Source organism: Tasmannia lanceolata, unplaced genomic scaffold, assembly GCF_043159265.1.
Source record: "Tasmannia lanceolata isolate RefF3 unplaced genomic scaffold, GAP_Taslan_0.1 ptg000018l, whole genome shotgun sequence".
Lineage (NCBI taxonomy): Eukaryota > Viridiplantae > Streptophyta > Magnoliopsida > Canellales > Winteraceae > Tasmannia > Tasmannia lanceolata.
In genome coordinates this window covers 7,246,369-7,260,723 of record NW_027518695.1, presented here as the reverse complement: position 1 = coordinate 7,260,723, position 14,355 = coordinate 7,246,369, and the positions used below count along the sequence as shown (strand labels likewise).

General features: G+C 39.0%; 1 protein-coding gene across 4 annotated transcripts; it reads right to left on the bottom strand.

The window, feature by feature from the left end:
* Window positions 1-3,837: 3,837 nt before the first annotated feature.
* LOC143850945 (F-box protein At5g07610-like) lies at window positions 3,838-13,589 on the bottom strand. Of its 4 annotated transcripts, XM_077360241.1 has the most exons (3): window positions 12,073-13,589; window positions 7,621-7,710; window positions 3,838-4,498 (listed from the first exon to the last, which is right to left on the bottom strand). In XM_077360241.1, exons 1-3 carry the CDS (start codon window positions 13,089-13,091, stop codon window positions 4,351-4,353), a joined length of 1,257 nt encoding a protein of 418 aa, XP_077216356.1. In that variant the 5' UTR covers window positions 13,092-13,589; the 3' UTR covers window positions 3,838-4,350. The 4 variants fall into 4 exon arrangements, with proteins under 4 accessions (XP_077216356.1, XP_077216357.1, XP_077216358.1 ...); XM_077360242.1 differs by lacking the exon at window positions 7,621-7,710 and having other exon boundaries at window positions 3,840-4,498; window positions 12,073-13,586; XM_077360243.1 differs by lacking the exons at window positions 3,838-4,498; window positions 7,621-7,710 and adding an exon at window positions 7,892-8,448 and having other exon boundaries at window positions 12,073-13,586.
* Between the last annotated feature and the right edge of the window lie 766 nt (window positions 13,590-14,355).

Below are 14,355 nucleotides of genomic sequence, written 5' to 3'. Positions count from 1 at the left end.
CGAGATGCGTTCTCACGTGACCAATAAGGGAGATCTAAGTGGGGCCCGCTTCGGATGGAACAATAGAGTGATTATGTGGAAGCGGGGCCCACGAAGAGAACAAATCAGGACGAATCTAATTGTTTCACGGAAGAGACGATTCTGAGCTGAAAATTTGTTTTTCTTGGGCGGTTGCGTCCGACTGCTGAAATGAAAAAAGAGACCTGTCTCGCAGGAAAAACAGAAAAAGACGCCTTCCGATTGGTGACATCATCAGCTTTTCGCTTTCCCCGGATGTGATTGGCTATAAACATCCGTCCACACAGTCCTTTAGGCCCGTTGGGCCTGACCATATCTTGGCTAGACCTGGCAAACGGGTGAGCCGGGCCAGGTTTCACCTAATCTGTACAGGTCCGGGTGGTACGTGCCGGGGTTTTACGGATCACAATTTGGTGAACCTGGACCCCACCCCGTGCGGGCCGGGTGGGTCACCTGGTGTTTTTTTTTTTTTTTTTTTTTGCAGTTTTTAGTCCTACACTATAATAGGATGATCCAAACAGTTCATGTGATGGGCCATAACGTAAATAGGTTGTGCCCAGAAAATCATTACCATAGGATGATCCTAGCCCTCTGATTCTATGGAGGAATTGCATATTATTATTTATGGAAACCTCTATAGATTGGAGGGCTAGGATCATCCTACGGTAATGATTTTTGAGGCACAACCTACTTACATTGTGTTCCATCACATGGACGGTTTAGATCATCCTATGATATGGTCCGTACAGCACTTTCAGAAAAATAAGGGCTTACACCATATAAAATCTCATTCATTTGGGTTTTTACGGGCACCCACGGATCCACCAGGCCCGGCCCAGTTTTGACGGGACCCGTAAGGCCAAGTCAAATTTCAACAGGACATTAATTTACAACCGAGTGTACACATGACACATCCCCATTTCTGCCATGGGGTACAATATCTAGAAAGAAGGGAGGGTGATAAAAGGGGGAACATCCACCCCGCTAACCTTTTTTGAGAGATAGTTGGCTGTTGAATTGGCCTCTCCAATGATGAGTGATTTGAGGAGTTGAAATGACATGATTTTTCTTATTTCTTCCAGCATTTGCTTTTCCCTCTATTGTTGCTTCTTTACCATGAGCATCACTTTTCTATGCTACATGATTTCAGGCAGAGACGTCAAAATGGACTCTAGAAAGGTAAGGCTCTGGTCGATTGGTTGCACACTTGCACCCATCACAATTGCTTAAAACATTTAATTATTTCAATGGACCAAGGAGGCATTACTTAGCTTTAAAGACATCAAGCAAAAAGGCATCATATGACCCTATTTCAATGGACCAAGTTATTTTAGCTCGATTGCTGAGCCTCTCATATAGGCATTGGGTTACTCTTGGCCAAGAAAGAAGGTCATTTGCTACTTTACTAAAAGCTCAATGATGTTCACTAACGATACTCTGTGATATAGAATTTTATGCCATCATACAAACTCTAGCAGCACTCCCTAGTGCAAAGAGAATTCATAATCTTTTCAAATAATGAGGCCTTTAACTACATCAACGGTCAGCACAAGTTGAATCCAAGACATGCACATCCGTCTTGCAAGAGTTCTCATTCACTCTGAAGCACAAGAGTGGAAAGCAGAACACAAAAATGTGGGTGTCTTACTTGCAAGAGTTCTAATCCACTTTGAAGCAGAAGAGGAGAAAGCACCACACGGCAACAATTGCACTTGGTCAAAAGAATATTCTACTAAGAACTTAATCCCAATGCTCGCACTTGCCAATGGCATCTACCTGCCTGAAATAGAAACTGGGCCTTTTGATTGATGGTGAGATCATGGTTTTAAATGTCGACCGAAATTCGAAATAGGTAAAAACTGAAACGGTCATTTATTTCGACCGAAATTTCAGTTTTTCCAAAATTTGACCCAAAAAATCTTTTTTTTTTAATATTAATTTAATATTTCACCGAAATTTAATATTGAATAAAATATTTGTTTCGGGTTTGGTACCAGATTTCGACCGAAATTTCGAAATTTCAAGGTCCGAAACCAGTACCGAAACCGAAATTTTAAACCTTGGGTGAGATTGCAGTTTGAAAAAGGCCAACCCTCTGTTTTCTTTTATGTGAAAGCAGTAGTAGGTCCCATCATTGGCAAACAACTTCCAGCCGTTGGTATTCGATTGACTTCACAACAACCGGTCTAATTAAGACCGGCATATAATACAACATCAGAGATGTATAAACACTATCAATGTAAAATCAAATCTTCAACTACATGGGGAGCATTTGAAATGGCTTAGAAAATCCTAGTCTGAGATTCCCGACTAGACTGCAAGAATTTTTTTGAAGGCAATAATATCCGATGGAAATGCTGTTAGTGATTTTGCATTTTCAAAATCATGTATATTACATGTTTTAGTGTTTTGGAAAATGTTTTATCAAAAGCATTTGGGAAAAAAAAAATGTTTTCTTGTAAATATTTGCTTTTACAAAAGGATGTAGAAGTGTAGTTGAAAAGATAGTCCCGTACCGGATGAGAGAAAAGAAAGAGAAGGGCTTATAAAGCACTACCTTTTCTAACTCTTGTTGATTGCACATTGGGTTGAACCCATGGTTGGACCCGCGGGACGGTGCAACGCACCGTTCGCACGCTCGCGGCGTGGGCAATGGGCTATAGGGCGCATAGTGGCGCTTTATTGGTGCGTTGTAGAGGTGTTTTTCACACTGAAAAGACACCAGATGGTCTATAAAAATGTGCAAACTTCAGTCATTTCAAATAGAAATCGAATTGGCAATTCTGACAGACTTTACACTCTCTTCTACACTCCTACAAAAATTCCCAAGTATTTCTACATGCTGTTTTTATTTTGTTTACTGTTCTAGATACTGTTTTTCTGCAGAAACAGAATCTAGAGATTTATCTAAGGCTTGAAATTTCGGAAGGGCATTTCGGGTTTGATTCCGCTAGTGCTACGCGTCATCAAACATTAGTAGGGCTTCTCTACTAGGCTTCATTGTATCTTGGAGGCAATTCGCGGATCCCCTTTGCACACTACTAGTGGGGGCGAATCTTGTCTTAAGGAAAGTGATATCACGCCTTGAAGCAACAAGTTTCTGTTTTCTATCATCAACAGTACCCTCAACAAATTTTCCAACAAATACAACGCCCAACTACTGTAAACCCAAAGATGTTAATTTACATCAAGAGTAAGTGTTGGAACTATATATGCCTGATTTTACATGAATTTATTAGATCAATGGCTAACATATATGTACTTATTTGTATATTGGTATACTCTTTGCATATATTAGATGCTGGAAGATGCATCTCAAAAGTCAAAACTTACAAAACAGCCTAGATAAGAATTACGGGAGAAAATGGGATCATGTTACCAACAAGTCTCCATCTACTCAACACTGAATTGTCAAGATGAAAACTTACCTCCCATAGTTTGCCTCGAGGAGGGTATTACTCAATCACAGAAAATTAAAAAATGCAAACATCATGGAAGAAAAGAATACCAAATACCTTCAGTGAGAGTTTCAAAGTTCTAATCCTTCCAAAAGACAATATTTGAAGGGATTTACGCAGTGCATAGGTCCATCATTTAGAAATAGTCTATAAGAAAGGCAAAAAGGAAGAAGAAATAATTATGACCGAAATGATGATGTTCTCAAGGCTGTATTGACGACAACATCAACATTCAGCCTAGCCATGTTTGTTTGGTCTATAATTTCAAGAAGGAAGTATAACATGATTATGGAGTTGTGGAGTTTTCGGGGCCATTTGCATGTATGGAAATATGAAATTTCTGTTGAATCATTTCAGGGAAAACTATCAAGGTACATAGTATTGCAACCACAACTTACAACTTATGGAGTGATTATGGAGTGATACAAGGAAATGTTGGTCAAATTACATACTTACATACCGGCATTGTTAGTTGCCCAAATAACATGATTATCACCTATACAACCTTTTTCAGGTAAATATCGTTGAGAGATTAAAACATTTCAGCTAAATAAGTAAGAAAGCAAACAAATTCAATCAGGCTCCAAAGATGAACTGACCACGAGATGATATGCACTACGAAATTATTCTGGACGAGATTACTCACAATTACAACACTAGCCTGCTTCAACGTTAAATCATAATATGTTTGAACCAACTGATGCAATACCCAGACTTGTGTATCAAGAAATGAGTATTGGAAAAACTAATCTAGCGGATTTATAATTAGTAAGAAGGGTCAAGTTTTATCTCGATTGCAGTAATACTGTAGTCCCCAACAACTTTTTAGGATGTTCCTTCAGGAACCCATTCAGTTCAATGATATTGACATGGTTCAAGAATTCTTCCCAACTCTCTCTGGAGCATCACAAATGTTGGATATCAGTAATACTGTAGTCCCCAACAACTTTTTAGGATGTTCCTTCAGGAACCCATTCAGTTCAATGATATTGACATGGTTCAAGAATTCTTCCCAACTCTGTCTGGAGCATCACAAATGTTGGATATTAGTACTTGCAAGACCGTGCTTTAGAAAAATGGCTAACGAAACCCATTTAAGATAAAAGAAAATGAAACTATTCTAGCAGCTAAGAATGTTGCGCCTATAGGGCATTCTAATTTTGATTTAATGTTCCCAAACAAATACCACGTAGGAAAATAATAAAATAAAATTATTTGCCATAACTATTTGATTGTTGCAACCTTAACTTCTCCAATCAACACACACACCCACACACACATCTAAAGTGAGATTTTTGACAGCCACCTTTCCCTCTCCTCCTTCCACTCCTCTCTTTCTCTCTTTCTTTTCTCTCCATCTCTTCCTTCTCGCCTCCTTCTCTACTTGTCTTTCACTTTCTCTCTTTCTCTTTCTTGCCTTCTCCCCTTTCCCTCACAGCTGATCTGCAATTGTCATATCTCCTCCCCTTTCTCCTCTCCTCATCCTCTCCCAAGGTTTGAAATTTCGGTTTCAGTTTTAGTTTCGGTCGAAAACGCAATTTCAGTTTCGGTGGAAATTTCAGCGTAAATCTTATAAATTTCGGCCGAAATTTAATTTCGGTTTTGGTTTTAGATTTCGGTCTCGGCCGAAATATGAAATTCCGGATTTTGGCCAAAATTTAAAACCATGTCCTCTCCCTTTTCTCCCCACTTACCCCGTAGCAGGGAGAACAACTGGCTCTTCAAGCTCACTCCCAGGTGCGGTTTCAGTCTTTTCTATCTTCTCACCCTAATCTCGCATCTCCATTCTCCTTTGATTCTTTTCCCCTTTCTTTTCTTCTCCCTATAATCCCCGCTCTTTCTCCTTATTCTTGACACCCCTTTCCATAACCTTTTTCCTTACACATTATCCTATTATCACATTACCCTAATTCGCTTACTTATTACCACTCCCTATCCACGACTAGATTTTGTTGAGCCCTAGATAAATTTGTAAGCAAATAACAGTCAAATTGCACTCGCAAGTGGAAAATTACATAAACAAAGCGAAAAAGGTCAATTTTACACAACAACCACCACCGTTTCTTTCATTTTTCACAACGAAAAAAGCATAGAAGTATTACTAAGAAGGGCTAAAGAGTGCACCATAAGTTACTTCCCATATTGAACTATATACACTTTTATGTTCCAAAGTTCCAAGAAATTAACCTGTGAACCCTGCACTTGCACCAGCTAATCAGTCTGAGCTAGATCATATTATCATCGAGGGAGCTCGCTCAACATGGTCAAATGTGGGAGAGATGGGATTAGCTTTCCATGGATATTCGCGGATGTTCTAGAGGTAATCTTGGATATAATAGAGGGTCATGATATAGAGATTCAACACATTTAATGATGGGCTAATTCAGATGTGGATTCATTTTCTCACTTGGGTGTTGACAGAGAGGTGATTCTGTTATTTGATCACATGCATTCTTGAGGGTATATTAATAATTGAACATTTCTCTTTTGTTATTTTCTCTTTTTCCTCTTTCTTTGCATTTGTATTACCTTCGTTTGATCATCTTGGTCATTGAGCTCTTGCTTGCTTTCTGTCATTAATTTTTACCATTCAAAAAAAATCTTGTGATCCTTTTCACTTAAGAGTAGTGGCATTGTGAGTAACAATAGCTAAACAAATTATATATATATATATATATATATATATATATATATATAGGGAAATGATATATGTGCCAAGTGTTTTTGATAAACATGCGCTCCACTTGTTTGTCGTCTAGCATTTAAAGGGTTTAAAGCGCTTTTTGAAAACCCTAATATCCTCTGACATCCCTTTAAATACTACACGACAAACAAGTGCAGCGCATGTTTATCAAAACCAAGGAAGCAGAATTCGTTCCTCTAGGCGGGGAATCGCGAACCGTTTGGAACGCGAATTTGATTCGGGATTCGATTTGAATCCCCGAAAATTGGGAATCGGGGTTCGGATTCGTCGGAACCCCAATTCCCAATTTATGGGAACCCCGATTCCCACTTTATAGGAACCCTGATTCTCTGGGATTCCCCAGCGAATCCCAACTCCCTAGCGACTCCCGGCGATTCTCCGGCGAATCCCCGACGAATCCCCGCGAATCTACGTTGACTCTCTGGCAAACCCACGATTTCCGCTTCCTACCATCCCCGGAGCCTTCGATTCCCGCTTTCGATTCCCGCCCTGGCAACCTTGATCAAAACACTTGGTGCAGATATCATTTCCCTATATATATATATATATATATATATATATATATATATATATATATAATTTGGGGAATCCGGGGAATGTGCTTTCACCTTGCCAATTCCTGGGGACCAGAATCCAAGATTTCCAAAGGGTTTGTGGGATTATTCTTCATTAGAATCCCCGAGAGCGAGAGGCTCATTTGAGTTGGACATGATAGCAGAACTTACCTTGGGAAGAAGAAGCTAGAGACCAGCAATCTCAAAAAATGGGCCTTTTGATTTACTGTGAGATTACAGTTTGAAAATGGCCAACCCTTTGTTTTGTTTTCTGTGAAAACAGTAGTAGGTTCGATCAATGGCTAACAATTTCCAGCCGGTGGTATTCGATTACCTTTACACCAACTGGTCTAATTACGACCGGCGTATAATAAAACATCAGAGATGTATAAACACTATCAATGTAAAATGAAATCTTCATCTACATGGAGAGAATCTGAAATGGCTTAGAAAATCCTGGTCGGAGATGCCCAACTGTACTGCAAGAATTTTTTTTAAGACAATAATATTCAATGGAAATACAACGCCCAACAAGGGTAAACCCAAAGATGTTAATTTACATCAAGAGGAAGTGTTGGAACTATAGATGCCTGATTATACACGAATTTATTAGATCGATGGCTATGTGTACCTATTTGCATGTTGGAATACTCTTTGCATATATTAAATGCTGGAAAATGCATCTCAAAAGTCCAAACTTACAAAACAGCCTAAATAAGAATTAGGGGAGAAAATGGGATCATGTTACCAACAAGTCTCCATCTACTCAACACTGAATTGTCAGGATGATAACTCACCTCCCATAATTTGCCTCGAGGAGGGTATTACTCAATCACAGAAAATTAAAAAAAATGCATACATCATGGAAGAAAAGAATACCAAATACCTTCCGTGAGGGTTTCGAAGTTCTAATCCTTCCAAAAGACAATATTTGAAGGGATTTACGCAGTGCATAGGTCCATCATTTAGAAATTGTCTATAAGAAAGGCAAAAAGGAAGAAGAAATAATTATGACCGAAATGACGATGTTCTTAAGTCTGTATTGATGACAACATCAACATTCAGCCTAGCCATGTTTGTTTGGTCTATAATTTCAATAAGGAAGTACAACATGACTATGGAGTTGAGGAGTTTTCGGGGCCATTTGGATGTATGGAAATATAAAATTCTGGTGAATCATTTCAGGGAAAAGTATTAAGGTACATAATATTGCAACCACAACTTACAACTTATCGAGTGATACAAGGAAATGTTGGTCAAATTCCATACTTACATACCGGCATTGTTAGTTGCCCAAATAACATGATTATCACCTCTACAACCTTTTTCAGGTAAATATCTTTGAGAGATTAAAACATTTCAGCTAAATAAGTAAGAAGGCAAACAAATTCAATCAGGCTCCAAAGATGAACTGACCACCAGATAATATGCACTAAGAAATTATTCTGAATGAGATTATTCGCAATTACAACACTAGTCTGCTTCAACTTTAAATCATAATATGTTTGAAGCAACTGATGCAGTATCCAGACTTGTGTATCAAGAAATGGGTATTGGAAAAACTAGTCTAGCGGAGTTATAATAAGTAAGAAGGGTCACGTTTTATCTCGATTGCAGTAATACTGTAGTCCCCAAGAACTTTTTAGGATGTTCCTTCAGGAACCCATTCAGTTCAATGTTATTGACATGGTTCAAGAATTCTTCCCAACTCTGTCTGGAGCATCACAAATGGATATTAGTACTTGCAAGACTGTGCTTTCAAAAAATGGCTAACGGAACCCATTTAAGATAAAAGAAAATGAAACTATTCTAGCAGCTAAGAATGTTGCGACTAGAGGGCATTCTAATTTTGATTTAATGTTCCCAAACAAATACGATATAGGAAAATAATAACATAAAATTGTTTCTCCATAACTATTCGATTGTTGCAACCTTTACTTCTCCAATAATCACACACACCCACACACGCATCTAAAGTGAGATTTTCAACAGCCACCTTTCCCTCTCCTCCTTCCACTCCTCTCTTTCTCTCTTTCTTTTCTCTCCATCTCTTCCTTCTCGCCTCCTTCCCAACTTCTCTTTCTCTCTCTCTCTTTCTCTTTTTCGCCTTCTCCCCATTCCCTTGCGGCTGATCTGCAACTGTCACCATCTCCTCCCCTTTCTCTCCTCCTCATCCTCTCCCAAGGTTTGAAATTTCGGTTTCGGTGGAAATTTTGGTGTAAATCTTATAAATTTAGGCCGAAATGTGAAATTCCGGATTTCGGCCAAAATCTAAAACCATGTCCTCTTCCTCTTCTCCCCACTTACCCCGTAGCTGGGAGAACAACCGCCTCTTCTTCCTTCCCTTTTTTCTTCCTCTTTCCCCTATTTACTCTCTTTTGCTCTTCTCATATCTTCCCACGGCTGATATCACATTACAGCCACCTCTTCTCTTCCCCCCCCCCCCCCGCCTTTTGCTTCTCATCTTTCTCCCTTTACCTCTTTAATTGATCTCTCTTTTATCGATATCTCTTTATCTTGGTGCAGAGCAACCATCTCTCTCTCTCTCTCTCTCTCTCTCTCTCTCTCTCTCTCTCTCTCTCTCCATCCATTAGCAGGATGACCAAGGCACAAGGCCTAGCACGCTCACTCCCAGGTGCGGTTTCAGTCTTTTTTATTTTCACACCCTAATCCCATATCTCCCTTCTCCTTTGATTCTTTTCTCCTTTCTTTTCTTCTCCCTTATATAATCCCCACTCTTTCTCCTCATTCTTGACATTCCTTTGCATAACCTTTTTCCTTACACATTATCCTATTATCGCATAACCCTAATTCGCTTACTTATTACCACTCCCTATCCATGACTAGATTTTGTTGAGCCCTAGATAAATTTGTAAGCAAATAACAGTCAAATTGCACTCGGAAGTGGAAAATTACATAAACAAGCGAAAAAGGTCAGTTTTGCACAACAAGAACCTCCATTTCTTTCATTTTTCGCAATGAAAAAGCATAGAAGTATTACTAAGAAGGGTTCAAGAATGTTATTGACAACGCAACAGCATAGGATGTTCCTTCAGGAACCCATTCAGTTCAATGTTATTGACATGGTTCAAGAATTCTTCCCAACTCTGTCTGGAGCATCACAAATGTTGGATATTAGTACTTGCAAGACCGTGCTTTCAAAAAAATGGCTAACGAAACCCATTTAAGATAAAACAAAATGAAACTATTCTAGCAGCTAAGAATGTTGCGCCTATATGGCATTCTAATTTTGACTTAATGTTCCCAAACAAATACCACGTAGGAAAATAATAAAATAAAATTATTTCCCATAACTATTTGATTGTTGCAACCTTAACTTCTCCAATCAACACACCCACCCACCCACACATCTAAAATGAGATTTTCGACAGCCACCTTTCCCTCTCTTCCTTCCACATCTCTCTTTTTCTCTTTCTTTTCTCTCCATCTCTTCCTTCTCGCCTCCTTCTCTACTTTTCTTTCTCTTTCTCTCTTTCTCTTTTTTGCCTTCTCCCCTTTCCCTCACGGCTGATCTGCAACTGTCACCATCTCCTCCCCTTTCTCCTCTCCTCATCCTCTCCCAAGGTTTGAAATTTCGGTTTCGGTTTTAGTTTCAGTCGAAAACGCAATTTCAGTTTCAGTGGAAATATCAGCATAAATCTTATAAATTTCGACCGAAATTTAATTTCGGTTTTGGTTTTAGATTTCGGTCTCGGCCGAAATATGAAATTCCGGATTTCGGCCAAAATTTAAAACCATGTCCTCTCCCTTTTCTCCCCACTTACCCCGTAGCAGGGAGAACAACTGGCTCTTCTTCCTTCCCTTTTTTCTTCCTCTTTCCCCTATTTACTCTCCTTTGCTCTTCTCACATCTTCCCACGGCTGATATCACATCACAGCCACCTCTTCTCTTCCCCACCCCCACCCCTTTTGCTTCTCATCTTTCTCCCTTTACCTCTTTAATTGATCTCTCTTTTATCGATATCTCTTTATCTTGGCGCAGATCTCTCTCTCTCTCTCTCTCTCTCTCTCTCTCTCTCTCTCTCTCCATGTAGCAGGATGACCAAGGCACAAGGCCTAGAACGCCCACTCCCAAGTGCAGTTTCAGTCTTTTCTATTTTCTCACCTTAATCCCATATCTCCCTTCTCCTTTGATTCTTTTCTCGTTTCTTTTCTTCTCCCTATAATCCCCGCTCTTTCTCCTTATTCTTCACACCCCTTTGCATAACCTTTTTCCTTACACATTATCCTATTATCACATTACCCTAATTCGCTTACTTATTACCACTCCCTATCCACGACTAGATTTTGTTGAGCCCTAGATAAATTTGTAAGCAAATAACAGTCAAATTGCACTCGCAAGTGGAAAATTACATAAACAAGCAAAAAAAGGTCAGTTTTGCACAACAACAACCTCCGTTTCTTTCATTTTTCGCAACGAAAAAGCATAGAAGTATTACTAAGAAGGGTTAAAGATTGCACCTTAAGGTACTTCCCACATTGAACTATATACACTTTTATGTTCCAAAGTTCCAAGAAATTAACCTGTGAACCCTACACTTGCACCAGCTAATCAGTCTGAGCTAGATCATATTATCATTGAGGGAGCTCACTCAACATGGTCAAATGTGGGAGAGATGGGATTAGCTTTCCATGGAGATTCGCGGATGTTCTAGAGGTAATCTTGGATAGAATAGAGGGTCATGATATAGAGATTCAACACGTTTAATGACGGGCTAATTCAGATGTGGATTCGTTTTCTCACTTGGGTGTTGACAAAGAGGTGATTTTGTTATTTGATCACATGCATTCTTGAGGATATATTAAAAATTGAACATTTTTCTTTTGTTATTTTCTCTTTTTTCTCTTTCTTTGCATTTGTATTACTTTCATTTGACCATCTTGGTCATTGAGCTCTTGCTCGCTTTCTGTAACTAATTTTTACCATTCAAAAAAAATCTTGTGATCCTTTTCACTTAAGAGTAGTGGCATTGTGAGTAACAATAGCTAAACAAATTATATATATAAATACATATATATGTGTGTGTGTGTAATAAGAGATATCAGAACTAGAATTCTTCAATATTAAATAGGAAAACAACAAAATTCGTAGTTGACGGGAAAAAATGAACCTTTCCCACTCAAACAGTTAATATGTCTATTAAATATTAAACTAAAAGCAGAACACAGATCATGAGTGAAGAAAGAAGAAACAGACACTCTTAGTTTATCATATAGTGAGAGAAAAAGAGGCTGCAGGGCAATGCGAGAAAGGGATGGGAGTGACAAGATTAAACCCATTTAAATTAGTGTCGCCTGTTGAACAGAAAATCTCCAACCTTCGGCTGTTGAGGTGGTAAGAAAGGATCTGATTCTGCACCCCTTGAAGAAAGACCACATCCAAATCTGGATGTAAAGCCAAAGGCTCGAAAATCCGAGCAGAGAGTATATTATAACATGAAGATTGTTGTGCAACAAGTAGCCTAAGACTTTCTGGTTGTTGTTCTTGTAAGGACTTGATACAGACATCATGCTTTAAGACCCAGTTATCAGTGGAACAATCCTTGAGCACCCAGATTCGCAATTCGGAATCCGTGTTCTCCGCATAATTTAGACATCCTTGGGACACCCCTAAGCATCCAAAGTACCATTTTGCTCCAATCTCTGGTAGCTTGATCACCCTAAAATGCTCTCCTTTGAAATCAAAACACAACACTTGGTTGTAATTGTTAAGAATGTAAAGCCCGCCATTCAAGAAAACGGGCCGGCCCAAAAGCCCATAGATAGGAACAAGTTCCATAAATTTGGTCTTCCTCCAATTGCCCATTTCAGAATAAAAGATCATCAACTCAAACCTATCCTCCATTGGGCTTGGTCTGAAGAGGTGAAAGACTCTATAGTGACGGGACTGACTGGGGTCGAAAGACAATGCGATCGCATGAGTAGAATGGAATTTAGGAAGGTGAGGAAGAGAGACGAATTGCTTGGTAATGGGACTACATACATAGAGTTGTGTTTGAAAATCATCCCTGCAGAGGAGCAATCCATTGCAAGAGTGGATAACTCTACAAGTAGAATGGGATGGTAAGAAACTAAGAGTTGGGTCTATTGTGGGGAAACACGTGCCTGGCACACGAGCTAAAGATCCACGTTCATAGAAGAGGCCGGACATAGGTAGGGGTGTTTTTCTTCCTGGGGAGAGAAAAACCTGGAAAATAAGAGCACAAAATCCTTTGGAAACACATTGGAATCTGAGGATAGACTTGTTGGGCAATCGAGATATAATTTCAATCAGCACATCATCAGATAAATCAACAATTCTGCAACTGCTATTTCTACTTAGGGTAGTCTTATTCATGACTCTCTTTCTATCTCGAATCAATCAATAAACCCTAGTGATTTCACTTTAATAAAATGAGAGAGAGAGGGAGAGAGAGAGACCTGTTATTACAGTAAAATGAAATGAAAAGATGTCATTACCGGAGAGCTTTGAGTGCTTTCCCTTCCTCAAAAACGAAATACCCTAGAGGCTTAGTCACAAGTCAAGTAAGTTTTTATATGGGGAAATGACATCCCCCACCTCTAAACGGATAAAATCACCCCCCTCCTCAACGTTTTCTATGAGAATGTTTGACGGATAAATTGACCCCCTTTTATCTAAAGAAGGGTTAGCAAACCTTGGAAAAATCATTTAGGAAAATGTTTCCGTGGTTACCAAGAACCTATGTTCACAATTGAAGATCTGACCTTCTCAGTATGAGAAACAGATAAATAAAGATTATAATATCCCAAATATCATAGCCCATAATCCTCTCCTCGACTCTATCGCTCAATATCTCATGCACACACGCATCTAGACAACTCCAAAGAGGACCTCGATCCGTCCTCTTCCATCATAAGAACCAACACCTCACCGTTGTTTGTTATCGTTAAACCCGTCAGCTCTATCAATGCCTCAACTGTGAAAGAGACACCACCACAAACCCTCGTCACTTTGTGCACTTTGTTTCTAGCCACCCATTAAGGTTATTGGAATATTTTCAACTATTGTATTTCCTGTTAGACGATACAAACTGTCACAATTTTCTTTCTTTATCAAAATCATGTTGCTACGTATGATTTCTATGGTTTCACTTATAGAGTATTTGCATTCTCTAGATACCAATTGGCTTAGGGATGTCAAAAAATTTGCATCTTTGAGACCTATGTCATGCCATCTAATGTGAGAACTACTCTGCCAAACATGTTGATCTTCACTGTACTAACATCTATAATGTCACAAGTAAAAATATTCTATCCTAGAGCAAGTATGAATTGAACACCCAAAATCTAAATTCACTCACCAAGAGAAGTTCCTCACCGATAGAAGTGATTATATGTGGAGACAGTGAGGACATCTCCATTGACCTATTTCTCCTCATCTGCGATTATTATCATTGTATTGCCAGAACTCCCACTCCCATCGTTCTCTCTCTTCATAGAATGCCATAAAAAATTCACTACATATGAATTTTTTAGATCTTGACCTATCTTTTTTAGATTCTTTGTCAAATGACTTTTCTCTTTGATTCTCCTCATGAGCAATCAATCTATGATGGGAGAAAGCTCACCCACGCTTCTCA